The sequence below is a fragment of the Mytilus galloprovincialis genome, chromosome 5 (assembly GCF_965363235.1).
Source record: "Mytilus galloprovincialis chromosome 5, xbMytGall1.hap1.1, whole genome shotgun sequence".
In the NCBI taxonomy this organism is placed as follows: domain Eukaryota; kingdom Metazoa; phylum Mollusca; class Bivalvia; order Mytilida; family Mytilidae; genus Mytilus; species Mytilus galloprovincialis.
In genome coordinates, this window is record NC_134842.1 from 86,890,031 (window position 1) to 86,915,512 (window position 25,482).

General features: G+C 30.9%; 2 protein-coding genes across 4 annotated transcripts; one reads left to right on the forward strand and one right to left on the reverse strand.

Moving 5' to 3' along the window:
* Window positions 1-1,587: 1,587 nt before the first annotated feature.
* On the reverse strand, window positions 1,588-18,059 carry LOC143076614 (sin3 histone deacetylase corepressor complex component SDS3-like). Of its 3 annotated transcripts, none has more exons than XM_076252434.1 (9): window positions 17,903-18,059; window positions 10,952-11,018; window positions 9,686-9,833; window positions 8,683-8,742; window positions 7,558-7,651; window positions 6,460-6,570; window positions 4,976-5,147; window positions 3,694-3,778; window positions 1,588-1,753 (listed from the first exon to the last, which is right to left on the reverse strand). In XM_076252434.1, exons 1-9 carry the CDS (start codon window positions 18,000-18,002, stop codon window positions 1,658-1,660), a joined length of 933 nt encoding a protein of 310 aa, XP_076108549.1. In that variant the 5' UTR covers window positions 18,003-18,059; the 3' UTR covers window positions 1,588-1,657. The 3 variants fall into 3 exon arrangements, with proteins under 3 accessions (XP_076108549.1, XP_076108548.1, XP_076108550.1); XM_076252433.1 differs by having other exon boundaries at window positions 7,552-7,651; window positions 17,903-18,058; XM_076252435.1 differs by lacking the exon at window positions 17,903-18,059 and adding an exon at window positions 12,105-12,154 and having other exon boundaries at window positions 7,552-7,651.
* A 146-nt stretch (window positions 18,060-18,205) lies between these two features.
* Window positions 18,206-24,919, forward strand: LOC143076615 (derlin-2-like). Its single transcript, XM_076252436.1, has 6 exons — window positions 18,206-18,355; window positions 20,135-20,200; window positions 20,704-20,871; window positions 21,852-22,047; window positions 22,960-23,050; window positions 24,595-24,919. Exons 1-6 carry the CDS (start codon window positions 18,266-18,268, stop codon window positions 24,701-24,703), a joined length of 720 nt encoding a protein of 239 aa, XP_076108551.1. The 5' UTR covers window positions 18,206-18,265; the 3' UTR covers window positions 24,704-24,919.
* The last annotated feature ends 563 nt before the right edge of the window (window positions 24,920-25,482 follow it).

Sequence of the window (25,482 nt, forward strand, 5' to 3'; positions counted from 1 at the left end):
GTATTTTAAACAATTTTAAAATAAAAGGATGATGATTTGTTGACCACAGAAAGTTGTGTTAACAGAGACAGTGTGAGAATTCTTGTGCTAAAAAACATGGTATTCTTGAAATAGGGGAAAATGCTTTAATTCAGTCCTCTTTTGGGGAGAAACATTCATTAATCATGAAATATGGCATAGGGTACTATATAGAAAGTATCCCTTTATCATGATGAAATTTGTAATATAATAATGTTTATTCAGATATTTTTTGTGTCAGTGGATTTATTTTTTGATGTGTGTAAGGCAGGATCTTACATAGAAATAAAGTAGTAAAGTATCTACTGGTGCAGTAGTGAGACTGAATCAGGTTACTTTTACAGACCAACTGATATTGCATATTAATCCTGACAATGACCTGCAATATCGTTATACCATGTGGGATGAATCTGGAAATTTTATTGCATTATCTACAGTGTACGAAGAAAAGGATCTGGGAGTAACTTTCGAGTCTAATTTGAAATTTGAAAAACATATAAGCGCAGAGAGTGTTGTCTCTTATTCATCATTCTTTTGATTACATGGATCAAGATATGTTTCTTACTATTTATAAATCAATAGTGCGTCCGCTGCTAGAATATGCGACATGTGTCTGGTCACCATATCTTAAAAAAGACATCCACAAAATCGAATCTGTACAAAGAAGGGTCACAAAACTGGTAAAAAATATTTGTCATCTTAATTATGAAGACAGGCTACGTTCATTGGGTTTGCCAACCTTGGAATATTGTACGGTAGGGATAGGAATGATATGATACAAGTCTACAAAGCGTTGCATGGTATAGATGACATCGACTGGATGAGCCTATTTACTTTAGCACCATCTAATAATACTAGAGGTCACTCATTAAAACTTTTAAAAAAAGAGTGTAAGACCGCACATAGACTAAATACTTTTTCAATTGGAGTAGTGGATCAGTGGAATAACCTGTAAGATTTAACGGTGACGGCAAAGACTCTGAATAATTTTAAGTCTGCATTAAATGGCGAAAATTGGAACCTATATAAATTCATATGTTCGTGTTAAGTGTTTCAGCTGCGCACACTTAAATAAGTGTTTTTTGATAAGTTTAAAAGCCTTTGGCTTATGTAACGAACCAAAGATAAAGGTCTAGGTATAAAGGTATAAAGGTATCAAAGTTTTTGACAGAGATTGTGTGTCTTAATATTAAGTTTTTTATATACATGTTGTTAAGTAAAATTGTTGTCTTATTTTTTTTGTGCCATGGTGTTGTCAGTTTTTTTTACTTAGATAAAAACTAGAATGGTAAAAATGATGCCACCAAAATTCAAACTTGATCTGTGTATTCTGGCAATGAGCATTGATTATAAGTTTCATAACATTCTTTTCTTTATTTACCATGACAACGTGTAAGTCTGTTTTGGACTTGAATGTCCCTTTGGTATCTTTCATTTCTTTTTAAGTTTGAATTTTTTGTTAATTGCTTAACCATTTTTATGATAAATGCACCTACACTTTAGTGAATTTCAAGTATCATGAGTATACATCCATCTATCTATGCTGATGGAAAGAAAACAAGAGTGAAATAATTGATATGAATTTAGTATGAAATGATTATGATTACAATGAGATTCTACAGTTCTATATAAAACTAGGTCATGTCTGTCTTCTCCGTAAAATATATCGTCCTTTCTGTAGTTGTGATAGATATATCTTTATCTTGGAACTGTCTGATAACTTTCGTACATAAATCTGAAAATTTGAAGAAGAAAATATATAAAAAATCATTCAATCACCTTAATTTCAATGATAAAATCAGAAAAATTTGTAAGGGTTCCGCGGAACCCAGTGTCTCGCCTACTTTTTCTGTTAATCGCAGGCTCAACAAATATGAGGAAATAAATCAATAAAAATATTCCTCTTGATACTATCTTTTGATTGTAAGAAGCTTCTGTCCAAGTTTGGTAAAAATCCAGGATAGTTTATGAATCTAATAAATGGTTAAAAACTTTAACTGCAGACTGAATGTAATGTTAACTGGAAGAAAACAAAATCTCCTTCTAGATACTAGCATTTGATCATAAACAAGCTTCTGTCCAAGTTTGATACAAATCCAAAATAGTACAAGAAAGTTATTAATATTTTAACAGTTTAACCACATTTTGTCCAAGTTTGGTACAAATCCAAAATAGTACAAGAAAGTTATTAATATTTTAACAGTTTAACCACAGAATGAATGTGTTGTTTCCTGGCATAAAATCTAAGTCCATTTAAAAGTAAAATAAGGAAAAAATAGATTTATTTTTTTACAAAATTTACTTCTGAATACTATCTTATGATCACAAACAAGCTTCTGTCCAAGTTTGGTACAAACCCAGGATAGTTTAAGAAAGTTATTAAAATTTTAAAAACTTTAACCACAGAGTGAATGTAATATTTCCCGGCAGAAAAACTAAGTCCATTTATAAGTAAAATACGGAAAAAATGGAATTTTATTTTTACAAAATTTACCTCTGGATACTATCTTATGATCATAAACAAGCTTATGTCCAAATTTTGGTAGAAATCCAGGATAGTTTAAAAAGTTATTAAAATTTCAAAAACTTTAACCACAGAGTGAATATTTGTGTCTCGCTTTTTCGACTTAAGTTGAAGGCTCAACAAAAATGCAACAATTCAAAAGTAAGAGGTCCATTTAATTTTGTAAAAATCAATTCTTTAAAGAGAAGAAAAATAAGATGAATTTCAGCTATTGCAAACAGTCATTCATGAAGCAAAATGGTAAAAATATGTGTTATTTGTTCAAATTATAGTCAAAATTAATTTGAGTTCCTTCTAAACATGTTCACATAATAATTCTGTGTGACCAAGACTTAGTCCTTGTATTGTTTGCAAATTATGATTTGTTAATTTTTGTTTTTTCCCCTTCCTTTTGAATATGTAGCCTCATCATCATATCCTCTCCATTTTATACCCATATATCCATAAAAAAACAAGAACGTGTCCTCAGTACACGAATGCCCCACTCGCACTATCATTTTCTATGTTCAGTGGACTGTGAAATTGGGGTAAAATCTCTAATTTGGCATTAAAATTAGAAAGATCATAGCATAAGGAACATGTGTACCAAGTTTGAAGTCGATTGGACTTCAACTTCATCAAAAACTACCTTGACCAAAAACTTTAACCTGAAGCGGGACAGACGGACGAACGAACGAACGGACGAACGAACGAACGGACGCACAGACCAGAAAACATAATGCCCCTCTACTATCGTAGGTGGGGCATAATAAATAAATGAAATGGTTAACAGTCAACATGCATACAAATCAATAAAGATAGTTATATAAAATCTACTGTTTATTCATTTATTTTCGTGGGATAACAATTTTGATGGATTTTGAAGGTAAAAGTAAACTATGAATTTAGAAATTCAATCAAGGAAATTTATAATTTATAGAGGTTTTTGTACTGAATTTGGCTAAACTTTGAAAATAAAAGATTTTGTCAACCTCAGTATTTAAGATTGGCAATAATGAATAGTTTTAACAAATACTGTCTTCAATTTTTTATTTTCTTTTGGGGGGACAATTGTATTGGCAAGGTCCTTCCAAAGAGTTAATTCCCTTTGCAAAATTCTGAACTTTGATTCAATGTATGAATTCCCAAATCAACAATTGTTTTACACCTACCTCCTGTGTCCCTATAGCGGTGATCACACCATTAAGTTTACCAATATCTTTCCCTTCAATAAAAACAGGTTGATTTCTGTGAAACCTAGAAAAGAAATAAAAAACAAACATTTTATATCAGTATCATCTGAAAATATAATAACACATTGGTATGTTACATGGAATTCATAATGTTGTGCCCCTTTTTTGTCAAGTTTCACTTAGAATGTTCTAAATGATAATTTGTAAAAATGTTATCACTCCTCATCCTCAAATTATTCAATCAGGTCAATCAATACCCATTAGAACAATAATTTGAAATGCTAATTTTCCATCAAAGTGTATGTTTCTATGAGGCAACTCCAGCTTCATCAGCTTAAAAAAAACTGGCAAAAATGAAACAGCAAAGTGTGCTGAAAGTGGCATTTAACATCACAATCCAACAATCAATGAATCCTTTACATCACAATCCAACAATCAAAGAATCCTTGACATCACATAAACCATACATGAATCTCTTCTCGATGAAGGTGAAAACTTTAAAAGCTTCTTTCTTTTAAGTTTTGATGGGTAATATTTACATTCAGCATGTTAAACTACATATTTATTAATAAGTTGGAGTGAGTGATTGATGAGGGCTTTATCTTGAAAGTTTAATTAAGAAATAATTCTATCCTGCCATGCTCTATGCTCATTCTAACATGGGTAGGCATTATATTTGTTAATATCTTAATACTGAGCGTTAGCGAATTATTTCGATTCTAATAGGAATATTTGAACTTTTTCACTTCGAAGCAGACCTATAGTAGAAGCTCGGAATGTCACCATTTTGATTTCATGAACCAAAAACGTTATAGAAAATCAGCAGTTTATCAGTAAAAAAAAAGAACAGAAACATTTAAACTTACTTTTAGAATGTTTTTATTTAATTTCCTAGCGAGCAACACCAACAAAATTGTCCATTTTGATATCTGGCATTGTTCAAAATTCATCTGACGTTGCAATTTCAATTGTGACTTCAATCACGTGCAGCCCATGTTCTATTTGAATTAGAACATGGCTTTGTACCCAAAGCTTAAAAAGAACATCATATTAGAATGTTTGTTTTATTCTATAATCTAGAAATAATCTTGTATACATGAATACAATGTAGATCTATTTAAATCCCACCTCTACAAATGAAACAATCAAAAACAATACAATTTTTTTCTTTCTCTCTTTTTCTAGTTTCACCCTGGCATTTTCAATACTCTGTCATAACAAAGCTGCTTTCTCTAGCATTTATAATTTTTAATTTTCTTACCATCTTTTGTCATAAAACAACCTTCCATCTTCAATTTTCAGCTCTGAATTATTTTCTATAGGACTTGGCGGGGATGATGTAATTTTCTTGGTAAATGGTTTACCACTGACTTTGTTGATAATTCGTAAATCGTCTATGATATCAGCATCATCCAAATAAAAGTCTATCTGCAGTAAGATCAGTTAAGAAAAAAATCACACAGATTACTGAATTGAAGAATGATCTAATGGTGGTACCACAGTAATTTTAATATTCCCATGATCTTGTGAGGTTGATACATTATGAAATTTGTACCAAATGAATTATTGAAACCTTTTTGACTTTAACCCTAACCCCCAATCCCGTCTGTAGGTGTGATGACGACAACCATTCTTTGATGGCCCGTATGACCCTCCATACCTTTTTTGAACTGCCCAACCTGAACTGTCATGATAGCAGTGACTTCAATCAATCAGTTCATGGTCCATAAACTCTTCTCAGATGTCTTTTTATGAAAATATGGCACTTTGAAAGCTGTTTAAGAGTTCAAAATCGGAAAAACATGAAACGTAGCCAAAATCAGGTGGGGGTGGGCATCTTTTAATGGCCACTTCGCAACTTGTAGTCATTGTAGGTATAAACTATTATCGTAAATGCATGCATAGGTGGTATAGGAACACAAAGAGGTATAATATGGCCAATAGGAAACTAGTCTGTAAAAGCTAGGTCACTGTTTTGTCAAAAATCCATAAAAACAGACATTTAGGCAGTCCTGACTTGGACTGCAGTAACTATAGGGTAAGACTGGAATGACAAAGGAACACAGTCTGGTCAATGTTCACCTCTCAAGGTTGTTTTAAAATCGGAAAATAGACGGAAAATGACCATTTTTCAGTGGGGGTGGGTTCAAACCCACGAGAAAAAAATTCCACCACCCACGCCACCCCCCACCCATGCCATTCGCCCCAAAATCTCAATATATAGTTTAATAGATGAGCATTAGTTACAGCATTAAGAGCCTGCTAATTTGCATATAATTAGCATATGATTGCAAATTTTCAAAAATGCCTGATTTGCAAGAAATCTCTTGGGGGCGAATGAGTTAAAAGAGGCCCTAAATTAGAAAATATTCACAAAGCATCGTAAATTTATGAAATATCACTTTTTTAAAATTAATGTTTTAAAATATAAAGGACTGTATATATATATATATATATACTGTAGAAGCATAAATTTTCATGGGTTTAACATTTCATGGTTTTGTCTCTCTATAAGATTTCATGGGGATTTAATTTCGTGGTTTCCTTAAATGTAAGTGGTATTATATGGAGGTTATATTTTCGTTGGGTATTAATTTCATGGATGTATTATTTCCACGAAACGAAATTAAATCCTCTACGAAAATTTCTGCTTTTACAGTATATAGCAATTCCCAATTACAGTATTTCAAATATAATTTTTAAGAATAAGATTTCTGGCACATGATTTTAGAACTAAAAGGATATCTGGTGAGGCTTTCCTTCTTTTTTCGGGAAGTGGCATGGGGTCATTAGGTCGTCTCCTCAGTCTACGGGTTGATGGTGCTTTGGTTTCTAAAGTATCGGATAACATGAAATCTGAAATGGAAAAAATATATTCAATTAAACAACAGGACTAGAAATAAGATTCTCAAACCACTTGCTTGATGGCAAGAGACAGCAACTTGTGTAGCGCTTATACAGCTTGCTTTACTTCATCAATAGCCCTTCCCATTTTTTCCTTTTGAAAAGCTTTCATTATTTATGTGTATTAAATATAATATTATTTATGCTAGTTATGTCATGTATGAACTGTCATTAGGAAGATATAAATCTAATAAAATTTTGTAAAGTCTTATCTAAAAAAAATTGGCATTAAACTGAGAGTTGGTTACGAATTGAGTATAAATCTACTGAAAATGTTTGAAAACATCCTGTTCTTTGACAAAAGATGTGAAATTATTGATTTTTTTCATCTTCAACAATACAAAAAATGGAGATGCACAAACTAAAAAAAAATAATTTCACACTACACAGTTCAAAAAAGCTTGCCTTGACCGACACCTGAAATTACCTGAAACTTGGCTGTTTGATAAGGACATACAGTAACAGTGAAAATTTTCAGTAATTTAATAACAGTTTTATGTTTTAAAATCTTCAGTAAAACCCAGTTTTCACTGTAGATTTTAACAGTCTTATGCAAACCTAATCTTCAGTAAAACCAAGTTTTCACTGTAGATTTTAACAGTTTAATGTAAACACAATCTTCAGTAAAACCAAGTTTTCACTGTAGATTTTAACAGTCTTATGAAAACCTAATCTTCAGTAAAACCAAGTTTTCACTGTAGATTTTAACAGTTTAATGTAAACATAATCATCAGTAAAACCAAGTTTTCACTGTAGATTTTAACAGTCTTATGTTAACATAATCTTTAGTAAAACCAATTTTTCACTGTAGATTTTAACAGTTTTATATAAACATAATCTTCAGTAAAACAAAGTTTTCACTGTAGATTTTAACAGTTTTATGTAAACATAATCTTCAGTAAACCCAGTTTTCGCTGTAGATTTTAAACATACTACTTCCTGTGAGATCCAATGAGTTTCTTTCACTTTCTATCAACTTTGATTTGTCCTCATATTCAAGTATCAAACTTTCTTTTAAGTCGATCTTCTTTTCCTGAAATGGAGAAAAACAAAAAATCATACGAGTGTCTTTCACACACCATGAAGTAATTTACTTGGACATGGAAACTGAAATAAGCGCAGACCTACAATGTATAATCAGGTTTGAGATATCACAAAATATATTATACCCATATTTTTGTGCCTGTACCGACTCCCACGTCAGGAGCCTCAGGAGTTTGTTAGTTTTGTATGTTTTTCAATTTTAGTACATTTATGTTTTAGAGTTTAGTGTTTATATACATTAAATTTTCACTAAACTAGTACACATTTTGGTTAATGGGCTAGCTGAAGCCTGCCTCTGGGTGAGGTATTTTCTTGCTCATTGACCATACTGTTTTCTACCCATTGGTCGGGTTGTTGTCTCCATTTCCTTCTCAATTTTAGTCTGTATCATTATATATATATATGTCATATTTGAAGGATGAAATTGAGTTGACTGTTGATTTGATTTCCATCAGCTTCTCTTTGAAATGTTTAATATAATATGAATTTTAGTCAATATTCAAATGCTAATTTCAATTTACCAAGCAACATACAACATAGAGTTAATGATTAACATCTTATCAACTTTAATATAGATCATGTAGATGCACCTTTCATTGTTGAAGACAATATTATTCTCTCCAGACGGCTTATTTTTTGTGCGAGGTTGCTGTCTCATTGAGGTATAACCTATATCTCTATTTTTTTATATCTTGACAAATAATTAACAATTGTACAAAAAATGTATGTTACTAAAGGCTTTTTAATAATGTAATATTATATATTCCTCACATCTCTTTTTATTTGCTATGGCCTATAATCATACTTTTTTCTTTGGCTATTTTACTCTAAAAAAAAAATCAATTCTGAAAAACTTAATGATATCTTATTAAATCCATTTTGTTGCTTTTTCTTTTGAAAGTTTTTTTATTTCTTACATGACTAAATGACTAAAAGTGTATTTTAAGGTTTTTTTTGGTGATTTAGATTTTTGAATATATGTATATATTCTAAATTCTAAAATTTCTACAATAAGAATACCTCAAAGTCTTTAGCTGTAGCTTTCTTCTCCTTTATATATTCTCTTTCAACTACTTCCAACTGAAATAAAATCAAGAACATTAAATAAATAACTTTTCATAACCTTTAGTTTGTATACTGACACAACATGTATAATTTGTAAAATAGGCTTAAAACTGTATTCCACTTGCACTGACTTTTTTGGTTTAAATCTTCAATTCTTAAATTTTCAAATCTGGTTATAGCTCTATTTAACAAGTTATAGGGAAATCTACATTTCTAGTTTATATAGATCTATTGGGCTATAATAAGTTATCACCTTTTAGCTATTAACTTTGATGATGATTTTATCACAAGTATAGAAAAGAAATCGTTCATAAATATATTCAGTAGTACTTCCCCAATATATAATTATGCAGTTTCAAATTGCTAATTATGATTTACAAGTGAGAAACAAGAATTTCATTGACAGCTTGCAATTTGAGGTTATTTTCTATTTTCCCACTGACCATACATATAAAAAAGATGATGTGGTATAATTTCCAATGAGACAACTATCCACAAAAGACCAAAATGACACAGACATTTAAAACAACTATAGGTCACTGTATGGCCTTCAACAATGAGCAAAGCCCATACATACATGTATAGCCAGTTCCAGCTAGAAATTAGATCATGTTACCCAAAACTGCAGACAAACCAACACATGTTTCATACTGTCTTCTACTGGTGATTCATTATTATTCAGTGGATACAAATTTCGTGGATTTCGTGGGTATAGTTTAGTGTTCAACAAATTACTACTTCTCCATAAGGTTATGCAGACTTTGGCAAAACCAAGAATTCAATTATTCATGAAACAATAGCAAGTTCCTCAAACCACGAAAATTGGTACCCATGAATATATATGAATCTACAGTAAATTACTTCTGATCTTATTTTAGCATTGTATGTACAATGTAACACATGCACTTTTCAAATCTTACAACAACCAGGTTACATATTATATTGGCATAATTCTCACCTCAAAATCTCTCCAAATTTCATTTATTCTTATTCTTTCTTTATATTGTTGCTCAATTTTCCGTCTTTTCTTGATATATTCTGGCAAGGTTCCATCTTGTAGTTGTTGCAGCTGTTTCTTTAAATGTGCTAACTTATCTTGGTACATTCTACAACGATAGAATAAAACACATTTTAATGGGACACAACTTGATTTCCTCAAAAATCTATTTCTTGTGATAAGAATAAATCTCTCAGTGTTGAACTAAAAGCCGACAGTCAACAGACATTCATATTATCATAAAAATGTGATGTGGTTGGACACTTTACTTGCCATTGAGTTTTAATAAAGTTTTAAAGTACTGTAAATTCAGAAATTTTTGCATGCATTTAATTTCTTATAGGATTTTCTCATTTAATACTAAAATACAATTTCAATTTTTGCGATATGAGGGAAAATCATTTTTAATTCATATAAATAAATTCATAAAGTTTTAAATATTGTAATTATAACCCTGCCACATTTTTCACAACAATAAAAACATTGAAATAATTTCTGAATTTACAGTAAATTAATTGGATTGTCTCCCCTTTATCATCATAGACATGAAAGATGAAATGTAGGATCAAGATAAAATTCCTTCGCCCATATACACTGTACATTGTTCATAAACATCTAGCTATTAATACATGATTTAGGAAAAGCTGCACTTGAATTACACAACAATAGAAAGACTGTACATGTTGAACAGAGTAATTTCAAATCATGAAAATTCTTCCATTAAATGTAGTTTGCAGAGTCAGATAAATATATATTTCAGTCTAAGTCAAACCTGTTTGTCTGTTTGAATTTTGGAAGAAAATTTGACAATTTCTTATACCTTTTATAGATACAAACATTCATATCTTGGAGTCTTGTTTTAGACAGATGTTTTGGAAAAAATAATCTGGGAAATTTGTCATCAATTATATAGAAATGGTTTAATAAGAAAATGCATAAAAAATTATGAAAAGTTATTTGCTGATTCATTTGTAAAATTTCTTTACGAGCTAATTTTTTTTTTATATTTTACTTTAAATTTGGATCTTTAAGGCAAATTTGGTAAAAAATAATTATGTTAAAATATCCATCAAAGATAGCAGACAGAAAACCCTGTGTTTCCAATTGTGTTTTAACATTTTATGAACCTTCATTTACAGAAAAAGTTTACATCAATGAAAATTTATGTCTAGACGAAAGGGCTGATCACAACTCTAGTCCTATCCCACAGTACAAAATTAAACCTACTGTTCTTTGATTTCTGTGTATTCCGTTTCTTGTTTGGCCTGGTCTGTTTCACTGGCATCTTCGGTATCTGAAAGTAAAAAAAATTAATTAAATGAAATTGCATATTTCCAATTTTTTAATCTGGCCTCAGATTGTATGTCTAATCTCATTTAAGAAATAAATGACTTCAGATTCCCAAAACAAATGATCTACATATATACCATGAATTATATTTGGAAGATTTTGATGTTGTGTTAATGATTTAAAAAAGACAATATTGCACCGGTAACATGGGTAATATTAACCCAGATAAAATAAAATAAAATAAAGTCCATGCTTGGCTAAAGAAAACCCCAAAAATATATCTGATTGAATAAATTGAAATAAGCTAGGGGGTTAGGATTTGCATGAAGATAGAAACAAAATTAAATGCCCCTCCCCCCCCCCCCCCCCTGGCCCCCCCAACTAAAACAATGACAAAAGAAATAGGGGTTCATACAAAATTAATTACAGGGGAAAAAACTGACAGACTCCAATCACCATACTGGCCACTTCAAAAAGTTAGGGATATACAAACAGTAGTTACCAATTTTTATTTTTTTTTATCAATGGCAGTACTAGTATGGAAGAGGAAACAAATCTTTATTAAAAATTCAAACTGTATTTAACTAGTATATCTATAATACCTGTATGAGTAATGGTTATTTAAATAGTCATAAAGCTATTTTATCAGTTTGTATCTCAATCATTATTGAAACATTTATATGTACCTTTGTTTACATTCTGGATGATTCCTTTAAATAAGTTATTTATAGACCATTGCAGATTTGTCATAAAAAAATTATATGAATATATATAGTACACTTAAATAGCAAAACAAATTTCATGAATTAATATATCTCTTCCTTTCTATTAAATTCCCTGCATGTTGCACATTTAAGTTCTAAGCTGATTTTGATTGATAATTGATACTTATTTTTAAGTTCAAGGCTCTTTTAAAAATATGAAACGTACGTGTGAAACATAAAGCTTTATATCTGCTCATTTAAGTAAACAAATAAAGATAAAAAGGATAAATATCATCCTTAAAATATTCAATTTAAAACCTAAAGTTATTAAACCAATCTGTCAAAGAAATATAATAAATTGCTGACATTGTTAAAATGTAAAGTACCTGTGAAGTCACTCATCACAAGACTGGGAAATTCCCTGCAGCCTAAGGGAGATAACTCAAATTATAAAATGATGATTATCTCTGAAATTAGCTTTGTCAGGCCAAATAAATATAAATGAGTGGTTCCAGTTACCCTATAGCAACCTACACTACTTTTTAGTCTTTATAATAGCCTACCATAACAATATTTTTTGTCATTTTTCATTGAGTACTGTTAAAGTCACACTTTGACTCAAATATATATCAATGTAAAAAAAAACAACATAAAATTAAAAAAAAAAAAAATCCCATTATTCCCTACCTACCTACCCTATCATTTTTTGTTAGATACATGTAACTGGAACTACACAAAATATTTTATTTGGCCTCATTACTTTTTTGCCTTGCCAAAATATTTTGTACTTGTATACATGGTTCATCAATCTTATAGATATTTTTCCCTCTCTACCTAATTAGAGATTTCTATAACTGATTTTGACATTTTACCATTTAATACACACATTTTTATATCTTTTTAAATTAGACCCTTTTCTATCATATACATGTAACGCTTCAGCATTCCTGTTTGTAGTGATCTGATGAAGCGCAGGTTAAACCAAAAAGGTGTTATTGACTCATGAAGTTTAAAACTTCCTCAGTGTTTTCCTAATTTGATTAATTCCAGTATACATGTACATGTATATAAAAAACATGATAAATATTAAGTTCTGCACAACTATATTTGAAAACTAGATGTGTCAAAGTGAAACGAATGGCCCCGTCCCAAAAAGTTGAAAAATCTGCAATTTCAATAACACATGTGGACACAAACATGATGGTAGTCTCACATTGATATGTTCATAATTATAAATTAGGCCATAGAAAAATAATTGATGGTTTCCCCTAGCCCAACTGGGTATTTTTTTAACCACTGGGTCATTTAATTTATCTGTCAAAAAAAAAATCCTTAAAAGCAGTGCGAAATAAGTGAGTCTAGAATGGCAACCATTCCAAGTTGATGGAGGGATGAGTGTTGCAGATGTTTTTAACTTTGAGAACAAGTTCATTGAATTCCAATGCACAGTTAATTATGCATGGTTAACTGTTTCCTTCAAAGTTTCCTTCAAATATTCAGAATTTCGAAATTCATAATTGTGAAATATTTGCTGAAAATAAACTCAAATTTCAATTTTATGTTTTCATTCTTACATCCAATTACCTTTGTCAAAAAATACTTATTTATCAAATGAAAATATTGAAATTACGATAATTAACAAATTGCAAATGCTATAACCTGGAATGAAGAGTGCATGGAGTGTTTAAATTATGATTGGAAATTAAATCTGTAAATGATTCAATTGAGAGCAAATAATTGAATTTCTTGTCCAAGATGACTCATTTAATAGGCCCCTGTTTTGGAAGGCTCATCATGCAAAGTTCTAGAAGGTAGGTGAAAACAAGTAATTTGATGGTCTGACTGGTCCCAATGGGGTTTGAATAACATCCTGAAATGATATCTGTTGAACTATTAAATTCCCTGGTGTAACCTGCAAAGCTCAGGTCAGTTGATAGACATGATCAATCTATAAAAAAACAAATTATCCAGTACAAGTCAAAATCGAAACCGGGTCAATTTAGCATGTTTAGCACCTGGTCTTATCAACACCTATATTGTCGATTCACAACCTAATTTTATTTTTACTTATTTCTTTCCTTCTGAGTTGAGGTATGGGGAGAATACTTTTTTTCTTTTTATTTAATGATTTTTTTCCTTCAAAAATTTATTAAATTTAAGATACATCATTAAAAATCTGCACAAACAATTACAAATGTAACCAGTTAGAAAAATATTGAGTTTGATTTCAGAATTGCTGTTAAAAGTTTCAAGTATAGTATTCTAATAATGTTTTGATTGGTTTTGATTAAAAATGGTTGAGTGTCGTACAATGACCTACAGTCTGCACCAAAACTTTTTCAACTACTAGTCCGAAGACCAATATTTTGACATTTTTCTTATTAGTCCAAACAAAGTTTTGCAAAAACTTACTAGTCTGAATAAAATTTTACTAGTATGGGGCATCAGACTAGTGGCTAACCATGCAGACTGGACCTATAGTTGTTAATTTCAGTGGCATTAGTTATTTTTATATTAATTATAAACTTGTATTTAATGTAACCCACAGGTAGTTTTTGATGTTTATAATAAAAAAAAAACTAAGAAGTCATTATACAAGTTTTTTTTTAATCCACAGATAAGGATGAAAACAAATCATTGTTATTTAAATTGTTTTTTCTGCTTAACCACTGTCGTTTCTGTATAATGACAGCTAGCAACATGTTTACTAGCAATGACTTATGCATGTTATGTGCAGTTGAAATAAAGTAGGAATTGCTGTACACATTGTTTAGAACAAAGTTTTTGTTGGAACTTCTATGATTCCTACCAAATATATGTTGATTAATTTGTGAAAATATTAAACCAAGAATATACAAATAGTGGAGACTTCAAAAGTTGACTAACAAAACATAATGTTAATGATAGACCATGTAGACATAGGTGCCTTAATAACTACCTCTGGTGCCAGCCTTAATCCTGAATTAACCAAGTCCCAATTTGAGTAGGTGCCAACCAAGGATCCGGAAATTTTTTCACATAATTTCGGTCATTTTCATATAACATAAAAGTTCGTGCCCCTTTTCAAAAACAGATTGTCAAAATCTCATTACTGCACGAGTATGCTCATACTCGTAGCATCAACGAACTTGTTTCACTGTTGCATCGCGTTTACTTCATGATTTATCCTACCATTTTCCTAAAATCGATCAAAAGCAATTAAGGCAAGGCAACAGTTTAAGAATAAAATGATTTTAATGACTCAAAATCGTAATTTTCTCAGTCATCGCTTACCTTTCTTTCGATTCTGAAGTCGAAATTCAAACCGGATGTAATACGACAATACTAAAACGAACAATTCCGGACTTATTTCCGGGATTAGTTTTGTTTATCAAATTCACAGGAAAACATCGTTTTTTTAATATTTACCTTTAATAGTGTAAGAATATTAATGAAAATAGTTGCACTTGCTTTATTTAGCAAGAAATCATTTTAAATTTACAATTTAGTGTCAAATCTGCGGAAGAGAATTTCAGGCATGCGTATCATAGTAAACAAAGCACGTGTTAGTAGTGAAAAAAATCCGTAAATTAAATCAAGTTTTAATTTAATTTCAAATCATTATTGACAATTGTCTTAGCTGAAAAGTAATTAAATAATGAAGACAGTTGGTATAGAATTTTAATTTCTTTATAATATTAGTTCGGAGCTTGTGATTAAAATAGCCAGGTGTGAACTGAAAACACAGGTAAAGAGATTAGCGATCATTAGCCAATAGCTCCCCGAGGCATTAATATAGTTATTAGGAGGGCCCTCAGGATTATAACACTTTACTGGAGTGGCAGTTTAATTACATAAAATCGATAACAAAACAAAAATATGTTTAAAATGGCGATTTGAAACTCAATCTCAATGAAATGACCGAAATTATTCCTGTTGAAAAATAAAATTTGACCTAAATCCCAATAAATGATTTAGGACTTTTGAGTGTCCGAATCGGTCATGTCTGGCATATATGACCGTTTCCGGACCCTTGGTGCCAACCTATACCAGGTAATGAATGACCTGACCTGAGATGTATACCGAAGTGAATGAAATTCAAAATCTAATGCAACAACCCATGTAAAGTCCATTTAGATTGGATAACGTAACTTATTTTCATGGCATCAAAATGATCAATTGACAATTGATGCTATGGAACATACACGCATGTGCAGACGATATACATGCAATATAACAGATTTTAAATACATGTTTTAACGTTGTTTATGTCAGTTTTATTAAAATGGAGATAACAATATTGCATTTTAATTTCTGACAGCATCAATTGGTGATTTGATGGTCGAAAATACCCGTTTACCTGTTTACTGTCTCCGCTAATGTGTCGCCAGTAAACTTAATTTGTGACAGTGTTCTCCCCAGGCCGTTTTAGCGCTGTGATTTTCAGCGCTATTTCAATTTCCCGCTGTCCTATTGCACTTACCGCAGCGCTATCCCACTCAACCGCCTCGCTATATTTTTTTTCGCATTTTTTCAAATTTCCCGCTTATTTTACTCTTCGGATCACGTGATTGACTGGTTTACGATTTTTGAATGAATTATTTCTGTTGTATTAAAGTAACTCCGCGGGACCAGTCTAATAAAAATGGCGTCTTTGAAAGATCAAAATAAACAAAGATTTCGACATTGACATCTATGTTTTCAATTAAAAGAATATATAGACACATGATAGAGGCATATATGAATGAAATGAGATGAAATGAATTGATCGCATTTCCCGACGACACTCACAAACTTGTTTTACGAACTTTGAACAAACGATGATTTTAAAAACGATCAAACACCGGGGTTTGTTACAAATTATTTGCCGGGTTTACTATCCATACGAACCCCGAAAATGAGCAAGTCTTTGAAGTATTAATTATCACCTATTCAAACTTATAATTGTTTAGTCAGAAATTCTACCATTTGAAAACAATTGAGAGGATATGATTAGAAAAACAAACCCCAAGCTGATACGACTTGAGAAATTTCACTTTCTCGATGTTCAGCTTGGATGAGGCCATTTAAATATTATAAAACTTTAAGGTCAGACAAATGAGAAATCTTTATGCTAAAAAAATGTCAATTCCTGTCAAACGTCGTAAGGTAAACTGTACACTGCTACAGTGGGTTACAAAACCAAACAGAAGCTGACATTGACTTTATTGTTGGTCCTACATGTTCTGCAACATTACCTGTTAGTGCTAAGAAATCTTCACATAGGTAGTCACGGTAGTCTGGTGTAGACCCATCATGGTAAAGACTTATCCTTCAGTTTTATACACTGATAGTATGAGGATTTAATATATGAATTTACAATGGAGGAAAAAAAGACTCTTCTTCTATATCATGTGTATCCAGACAAAAACATTAACAAACAAAGGGTTACATTGTACATTTTGTAACTATCATGAGCATGATGAGGACATCATTACAAAAGAAAACATCAATAGCATAAAATAATAAAAACACATCAAATCAATTACAAACAAAACGCACGCCGCAATAAAGTTACTGAGAATTGTCGAAAATTACGCGCTTACCACAGCGCTATCCAAAAATCCTGGGGAGAACACTGTGTGACCATCTAATCAACGATTGATGCTGTCGGAGCTTAAAATATAATACACTTATCTTCTTATTATAAGGGTGACCTAAATTATTAAATATTTTAACACAATTCCTTGAATTACATATATACCTAAGTGATTCATGGCCGAAACAACAGGCACTTGTTTCTATCCAGAGGAAGGTCGACTATCCATATAAATAGAAGATGGATAGTCGACCTTCCTATGGATAGTAACAAGTGCCTGTGGCCGAAACGTCTAGAACTGTAGAATGCAAACCAAAAAGAAAACTAATATTGCCACTGAGTTTAGTTGGTATATGACTTCTAAAATGCATTGCAATAACGAGATAAAAGTCACAGCATAAACTATAACAGCACAAAGCCACAATGCTTATAAAAGTACCTTTCTCAGGTCACAGGCACTTGTTTCTATCCATACGAAGGTCGACTATCCATATAAATAGAAGCTTAGTATGGATAGAAACAAGTGCCTGTGTCTCAGGTGCAGGGTTGAGTGTTGGAGTTTTACAACTAAACATCTTTTGCATCCACACAAAGAATAATAAAATATTAAGCAGATTGAATATTTACCTTCGTCAGTTGCTTGTGCATCCAGTTCATCACAGTCAAAGCTGTCAACCTCTTCAAAATCTGAATTGTTTTCGTCCCGTGAAGAAGCGTACGAGGCCATGGTTTGTTGATTTATTTCACTTCCGGTGTAAGTAAAATCTGCAGATAACAATTTTATTTTTTGAAAAAAGATCCTATCGTAAAATCAACGAATCAGATATAAAATTTGTATACTTAACTAAATAGAAAACAAAAATGATATAGTTTCGGAAGAAATTACAAGAGGAATATTTTAAAATTTGTGTTGATATCTTTTACTTTTTACTTTTATCTTATTCTACGTGGATTCTTCAACATCCGGTGTAAACATTGCACTACACAGCCATGGCACAAACATTTCAGCAAGAATACATGCAAATGCCGCCCGTTACTCGGGCTTACACTACAGCATGTGTTATCACAACGATAGCAGTGGTATTATTCTTATTTCAGTTTTAAATAAATGTTAAATACAAGCAATATAATGTAGGACTGTAACACAGCCACTTACAAAATTTTGTATCTCTGATAAAAAAAAGGCTGGATTGTATGTCAAATCATAATCATGTATATGTACAGCTATCAGGTCGATCCACATCGCTATCAATTCAGCATTCAGTTGCGCCTCAGTCATTACAACTGAACAGCAGAGCTGGGTCAGCTCCTCTTTACCTGCTATCCTAGTTCAAATAATTACAACGTCTTTAAAGGCTATTATATTTTTTTTCTTGATGCCTTACATGTACTTTGTCACAGGAAAGCATCAAAGCAAAAATTTAAAAAAGCCTTCCAATATGTCATAATTATTTGGACTACCCCTATCCATGATGTTGGTTTACATTAATGGTTTACTCCAGGGTTTATTGATTGATGGATCAATGTCACACTACTTTCGATGACAGACACCAATTCAATGCTGTACAGTATGATCTTAAACTTGTTGTTTTGCATAAATATCGCATTAGCATTTGGTCCTGAAACTCACATTACAGGGGACATATTATGCTGACTGACGTCTACGGGTCTGTATCATAGGTGTTGGATAATGGACCACCATTGCACTGTCTTACCACTTTGGTCCTGATAAAGATTCCTGTCATCATTATGACTTTGTCTGAGACCCATTGACCAGTACTTCATCATTGTGGTTAGTGGGCTGCCAAGCTGACCAACCTGGCCCTGAAAGCAGTCGTTGTTAAGTGCAATAGTAATCAAACTAAATGGTAGTATCTCAAGCAAACTGAGATGGCTGCCTACAGGGGCGGATTCAGGATTTTGGAAAGGGGTGGCGAAGTTTTAAATTTCGCCGAGCGGAGCTAGGAGAAAAATTTTTGGGGACCTTTTTTTTTGCTAAATTAATAAAAAAACATAAAATAAGTGTTAAATGCATTTTAGTTAAAGTGTAGGGGCTGGATATTTTTGGTGCTGTATTCTCTACATTGATTGTCTATTATAAAATGATTGAATGGATCCAAAGCTATGTACTATTTATTGTATTTGAATTGGAATTTGTCAGTAAAAAATGGACATGGGAAATTCCTGTTTGTTGTATGGTTAGTTAGCATAACTTTACAGATTTCTTGTTGTGAACAAGATATACAGCTATTCAATGAAATTTACAATACGACCGACACGAAGAAAAACAATCAAGAAATGTTTATCCATTGAAAATTTCAAATGCTTGGTTGAAATGTTTCTCCCAAGAATGGAAGCGAGGAGTACAAATCAACAAAAAGGCTACGAATGAATCGGAAACGAAAACGAGGTTGTGAATAACGTTCGACACATGGAGTCATATAGGCCACACCCAGCATGCAATCCCACCCCCCCCCCACAAAAAAAAAATACGCCCGTTTTTTTTAGAGTGTAAAAGAGTATGATTTTCTGTTGGGTGGAATTGTGATAAAGAAGTCAATACATCCTTGCTCAATATTTTGAAGGCATCATCCTTAGGTTAAACATGTGTTACTGTAATCTGAATTTCAAAATGACTGCATGAGTGACGGATTTTTTATACGACGTACTTGTCAACTCCACTGTAGCAAATCACATAACTTTGACATAATCATTAATATATTACAGTAAATTTATACGAGCGAAAAATATCTTTATAAGTGGAGAACTGTCGCATTAGAATTAAATACACAGCAAATTCACATACATGTAGTACTCATTATTGTCCTAATCCTAATCCTAATTTATCTTTTTTTCCAGCAACTAGACATCATCACACCATTTCAAATTTATTTTAATCCAGATTTAATTTTTAGAAAGTTTCAGGTGAGTACATGATAGATCTATCTACATTGATGAGTCAAGATTATTAATAAATTAAAGTAAAGTTGAAATTAGAGGATAATGTCCTTCAAAATCAAAACGATATATGTTTACATTTCATTTAATATCATATTGATGTGTCAAAAGTTGATTCAAATGTGAAATATTTCATAGCAATAGAAAAATCTAGATCTTCTTCAGAAATATGCATGCATGATAAACAAAGAACACTTGAGATAAGAAAGAGAATAAATACTGTTCTAGTTTACCGTTTACACACAAAAAAAATCATAAATTTACAGCAAAAAAAAAGAAGAAGAAAGAATTTGTTTCACAGAATTAATTATAAATAATACAAACTATTTGAAACAATGCTTTCTCAGAAAACATATTTCTTGTATAATGAACACAGTGTATATACAAAATAAGTCATGTTTCTTGGTTTTGAATTGTAAAATTTATATTATCCTACAATTTATTTGTCAACAAACTTTGTTTATTTTTAGGTATGGAGATTAATAACAAATTTTATGTATTTTGGACCAATAGGATTCAACTTTTTATTCAACATGATTTTTGCCTACCGATATTGTCGGATGTTGGAAGAAGGATCCTTTCGAAACAAGACAGCAGATTTTTTCTTCATGATTTTGTTCGGTTGTTCAATAATGACTGTATCCTTTTATTGTGCTTATATAATATATACCTAACAAAGTTTTCCAAATTAAGGAAGATTTTGCAAAATTAAAAATGCAATTTATATTTTTAGAGCCCTATTAAGTATGTAGCTTATTTGTACATCTCAAAATCTATCATAACACTGATATATGATGCATATCAAATAAAAGATTTCCAATTATTATTTTTTCCAAACTTTGAAATTTTGAATTGATCATTGATTTGAGAAGGTAATCTATGCAAAAAGATAAAAAGAAGCTATTTTTATTTTTGCAGCTTGAAGAAAATTAGATGAAATAAATGGAAAAGAAAAGAAATATTTTGAATGTTTAGGTTATCTCCCTTGGTGCATATTTTATAGTTTAAATGGGAGATATTCCTGTAGGTACAAAATTTAACTTGAAAAAATGCTATACTTATTTAACATGGTTTTAAAATCTTTCTAAAAATAGTTTAATTAATCTGCTATATATATCTACACAACACTGTTCAGGGGTAAAATTAATCTGCAATAGAAATAGTTAACTTTATGTTATAGGCACAATGTTAACTAGCTTATACATATAACTTATAAAATCAAATGTCAGAGTCTGCAGCTTAAAATGAGGCAGTAATTGATATCTTTTCAGAGAACAAAATTCCATTTTTTGTAGGCAATGTAATTTGAACTTGAAGCGATTGCCGAAAGATTTAACATATTATTTTTAAGTATTACATACATGGCGGGACATATACTTGCCTCCCCATGCCGCGAAAGTTGTATATTTGCTTAAAAGCAACAAAAACACATCTTCTTCCATAGCACGTTTATTTCAAAGAGACAGATAACATCACATGACAAATATGCATCATCATCATACAAAGGGACATAACTCTCACGATTTAACTACAAAACACATACGACCATACAATACAGATACATAACATAAGAACCATTATTTGACACTTATGATTTTACTTTCCTTAACATACTAAGATTTTAGGATTAATTGTAAATATTGTTTTCCTTGGTAGTGCTTTTACAATTATGTTAGTGTATTTATGGAGCAGAAGAAATCCTTATGTGAGATTAAATTTTTTTGGACTTATGACATTTCATGCACCTTACTTGCCGTGGGTGTTGTTAGGGTTTTCAGTATTATTAGGAAATTCAGTTGTTATTGATTTGATGGGTAAGTAAATCATAAATATTTAGAAAAGTGGGTTTTGTTATGATTCTCATGCAGTAAATTCAGAAATAAATCTCTATAGAAATTAATAATGCACGTTTGTTGTTTCATTATAATTGCCATCCTGAAATTTTAGCTTTTTTTTTTGCATTAGTAGAAATATTGCATGTTTCAGAATGTTTTATTTCTGAAATATTTGTTGCATTAAAATTTATTATTTGTTACCATTTCAATGGGTTTTATCAGATTTCTCTATAGCTCATATATTATAAGGGTTTTCAGTGTTTTAAGTATTAATAGGAAAATTTGTTTTGTTCAGAATTTTTGGTAAGATTTATGAGATGAATATAGAAAAAATATCAATAAAACAACAACTTTACAATGAGAGTTCACAAATAAAACCATCTAAAAGTGAAGTTAAAATGAGGTAATCGAGGCATTCCAGGCATTTTAAAAAAATTGCCAATGTATGAAACACAAAATTTAAAGAATAAAATGTGAACATGGATATGAACGTGGTTGTTACTTTCTGGATAGCATGCATAAAACTTTTGTGAGGGGATATTTTTTATGGTAACCAACTGTTCACCTTGAATGCCAAGACTTGTTTTATAAATTTGATAAACAATTTCCACCCTTACAGTCACATTAGAAAACACTTTGGAGTGGAAAGTACTGAATTATATATATTTTTGTAAATGGTACATATACCGGTACATACAATAATTAATCTGCTAAATATATTTGTAAACTTTAAATGGCATTATTATTTACCTAAATTGGTTTAAAATATATTGATAGGATAATTGGAGCATTGTTCAATTTACAAATTACTGTTTGGCTTACTCTACAATTTCATGTTTATATGTTATTACCAGAACCCGGTATATTGATTATGAATATCATATTTTCTAGGTATAGCAGTTGGCCATATTTATTACTTCTTAGAAGATGTTTTCCCAGAACAACAAGGAGGTTTTAGAATCTTAAAAACACCAAGATTTTTGTAAGTTATCTTATGGTTATTGTTTAAAATAAATAATTAAAGACTTTCTTTTAATGCATAAACCTAGCATTGTGAATAAAGGCAACAGTAGTCTACCAATATTCAAATCGATTGGAAAAAAATAAAGCAAAGTAACAAACCAAAACTCAGGGAATCTCATCAACTCCAAAAGTAGCACAACTGGGTGCATAGACAGGGTAAGTGTTTCCTGCGATGCACTCATTACCCAGCATGCAAATTAACACTCAGTCAAAGTCACAATCATGAATAGGACAACATCAGTAAAATTACAGATCAGATATTAACCTTACTGGCCAGTATCTAACATGTCTAAAGATAAAAGATTTTCAAATTTACAAAATAAAGTATTGTAAATTACAGAAAACTATAATATATGCTATGGCTTTCTAACTATTTTTATCTGAGAATCATTGATGAGTCTTGTGTAGACAAAACGAGCGTCTGTTGTATCAAATTATAAGCCTTTTAACTATTTGCCTGTATTATTTCGTATTTTTAAGAAAAATGGACATATTTTTTTTGCAGTTCATATATGCATTTAGATAAATCCTGGATTTAAATTTTTTGGACGTCAATAACTTTTGAAACCTTATTGGAACTTTATGAAAATTATGAAAATTTATACTTTAAAAAGACAATGTTGACAGCTACTAGAGTATGATGTTTTACCATTTTTCTGGAAAGTACTGTTAAAATTTCTACAAGATCTTTTTTCCTCCTAAAAACAAGGTCTTACACCTTTCAAATAAAATGAATGTGTAATAAAAAGATGTAAAAACACAAGTTATTGAGGTCTATTCATTTGGCCAATTTTGTCTACGGCAAAAAACATATAATTTAAAAAAAAGAAAAGAAAATATTGTGATATTCATCATAACAGTGCAACATTATGATGCATAATGAAATCACTACTGTTAAATTGCATCAGACTTGACTTGTTCATTTGTTATTTGTCAGGAAGTTAAAATTAAATGCATTTGGAATTGATTCCTTGTCTATACTACTGTGGATTCTTTTTATTCTTTGGATACCAATTTTCATAGTTTTCGTGGGAACTGGTGAACCACGAATTCAAATGTTTAATGATTGACAATTTTCTAAATAGACTCTGTTAGCAGAGATTGGTAAAACAACGAAATCAAATACACCCAAAAATCAAATTTTCCTCAATCCACCAAAATTGATACCCACAAAAATAAATGAATCAACAGTAATGATGAATGTTATTTTTCGACCAATTGTAGTTACTTTTTGATGATTTAGAAAAACATGAGTAAAAGGAAAATATTTGGTTAAGCATACTGTAAGTCAGAGTTTATATTTTTTCGCAATAACAACCCATACACATTTTTGGTGCATTAATAACAATCAGTTTGCCATTCACACACTTTACTAGATGGTGATATTGAAATAAGTGTAATTAAAACCCATTAAGAAAACTTTGATTATTACAGTATTTTTTTAACAGTGCATTTATAAATTAACATTTATTATGATTTTATTTTTTCTTCTTACTTTTGTAGAACATACTTATTAGAAGGACCCACTGAGGACCCCAACTATAACCCACTTCCAGAAGAGAGACCAGGAGGATTCAATTGGGGAGAGGGACCAGAAGGGGATGAACAGTGACGTTTTAAATAAATAATTTCATTTTACATATAGGGAGGAAGCAATTATCTTCATTTGAGTGATGTATGAATGAACATGTGTGGGGGGAAAAATGACATTAAAACGTTTGAAAGGGTGTTGTGGTGCTTGCTTTATGCTTATCTTATGAATATTGGTGACTGCAATTGCAAACACATTATAGAATTTATATTGAATTTAAATAAACAAAAAAACATTTATTTAACCTAATCAAATGGAGAATAAAAAAAAATGAATCAAGAAATTAAACTGATTTTTGAACACACTTGCATATCTTTCTTAATTTCATAATGATAATTATGATTTATGATACTGTTATGCAGTACACAAAACAAACAATTTAATTGTAATACTAGTGGAGAGTCATTAAGATATGTCACATGATAATCTGTCATACAAGTGAGAGGTTTAGCTAGCTATAAAACCAGGTTCAATCCACCATTTTCTACATTAGAAAATGCCTGTACCAAGTCAGGAATATGACAGTCGTTATCCATTCGTTTGATGTGTTAGGACTCTTGATTTTGCCTTTTGATTTTGGACTTTCCCCTTTGAATTTTCCTCGGAGTTCAGTATTTTTGTGTTTTTACTTATTATATGTAGCTGAGTCTTTCAGGTTAAACTTGTAACTTGTGTTCTATATCATAATAAAGCGTCAGTCTAAAAAAATGGACAATAGTATAAAATAGAAAGAAACTTCAAGGTGATCAAACCTAAACACAAACTGGTATGGTGTCTGCACCTGTTTCTAAAGCAATCTA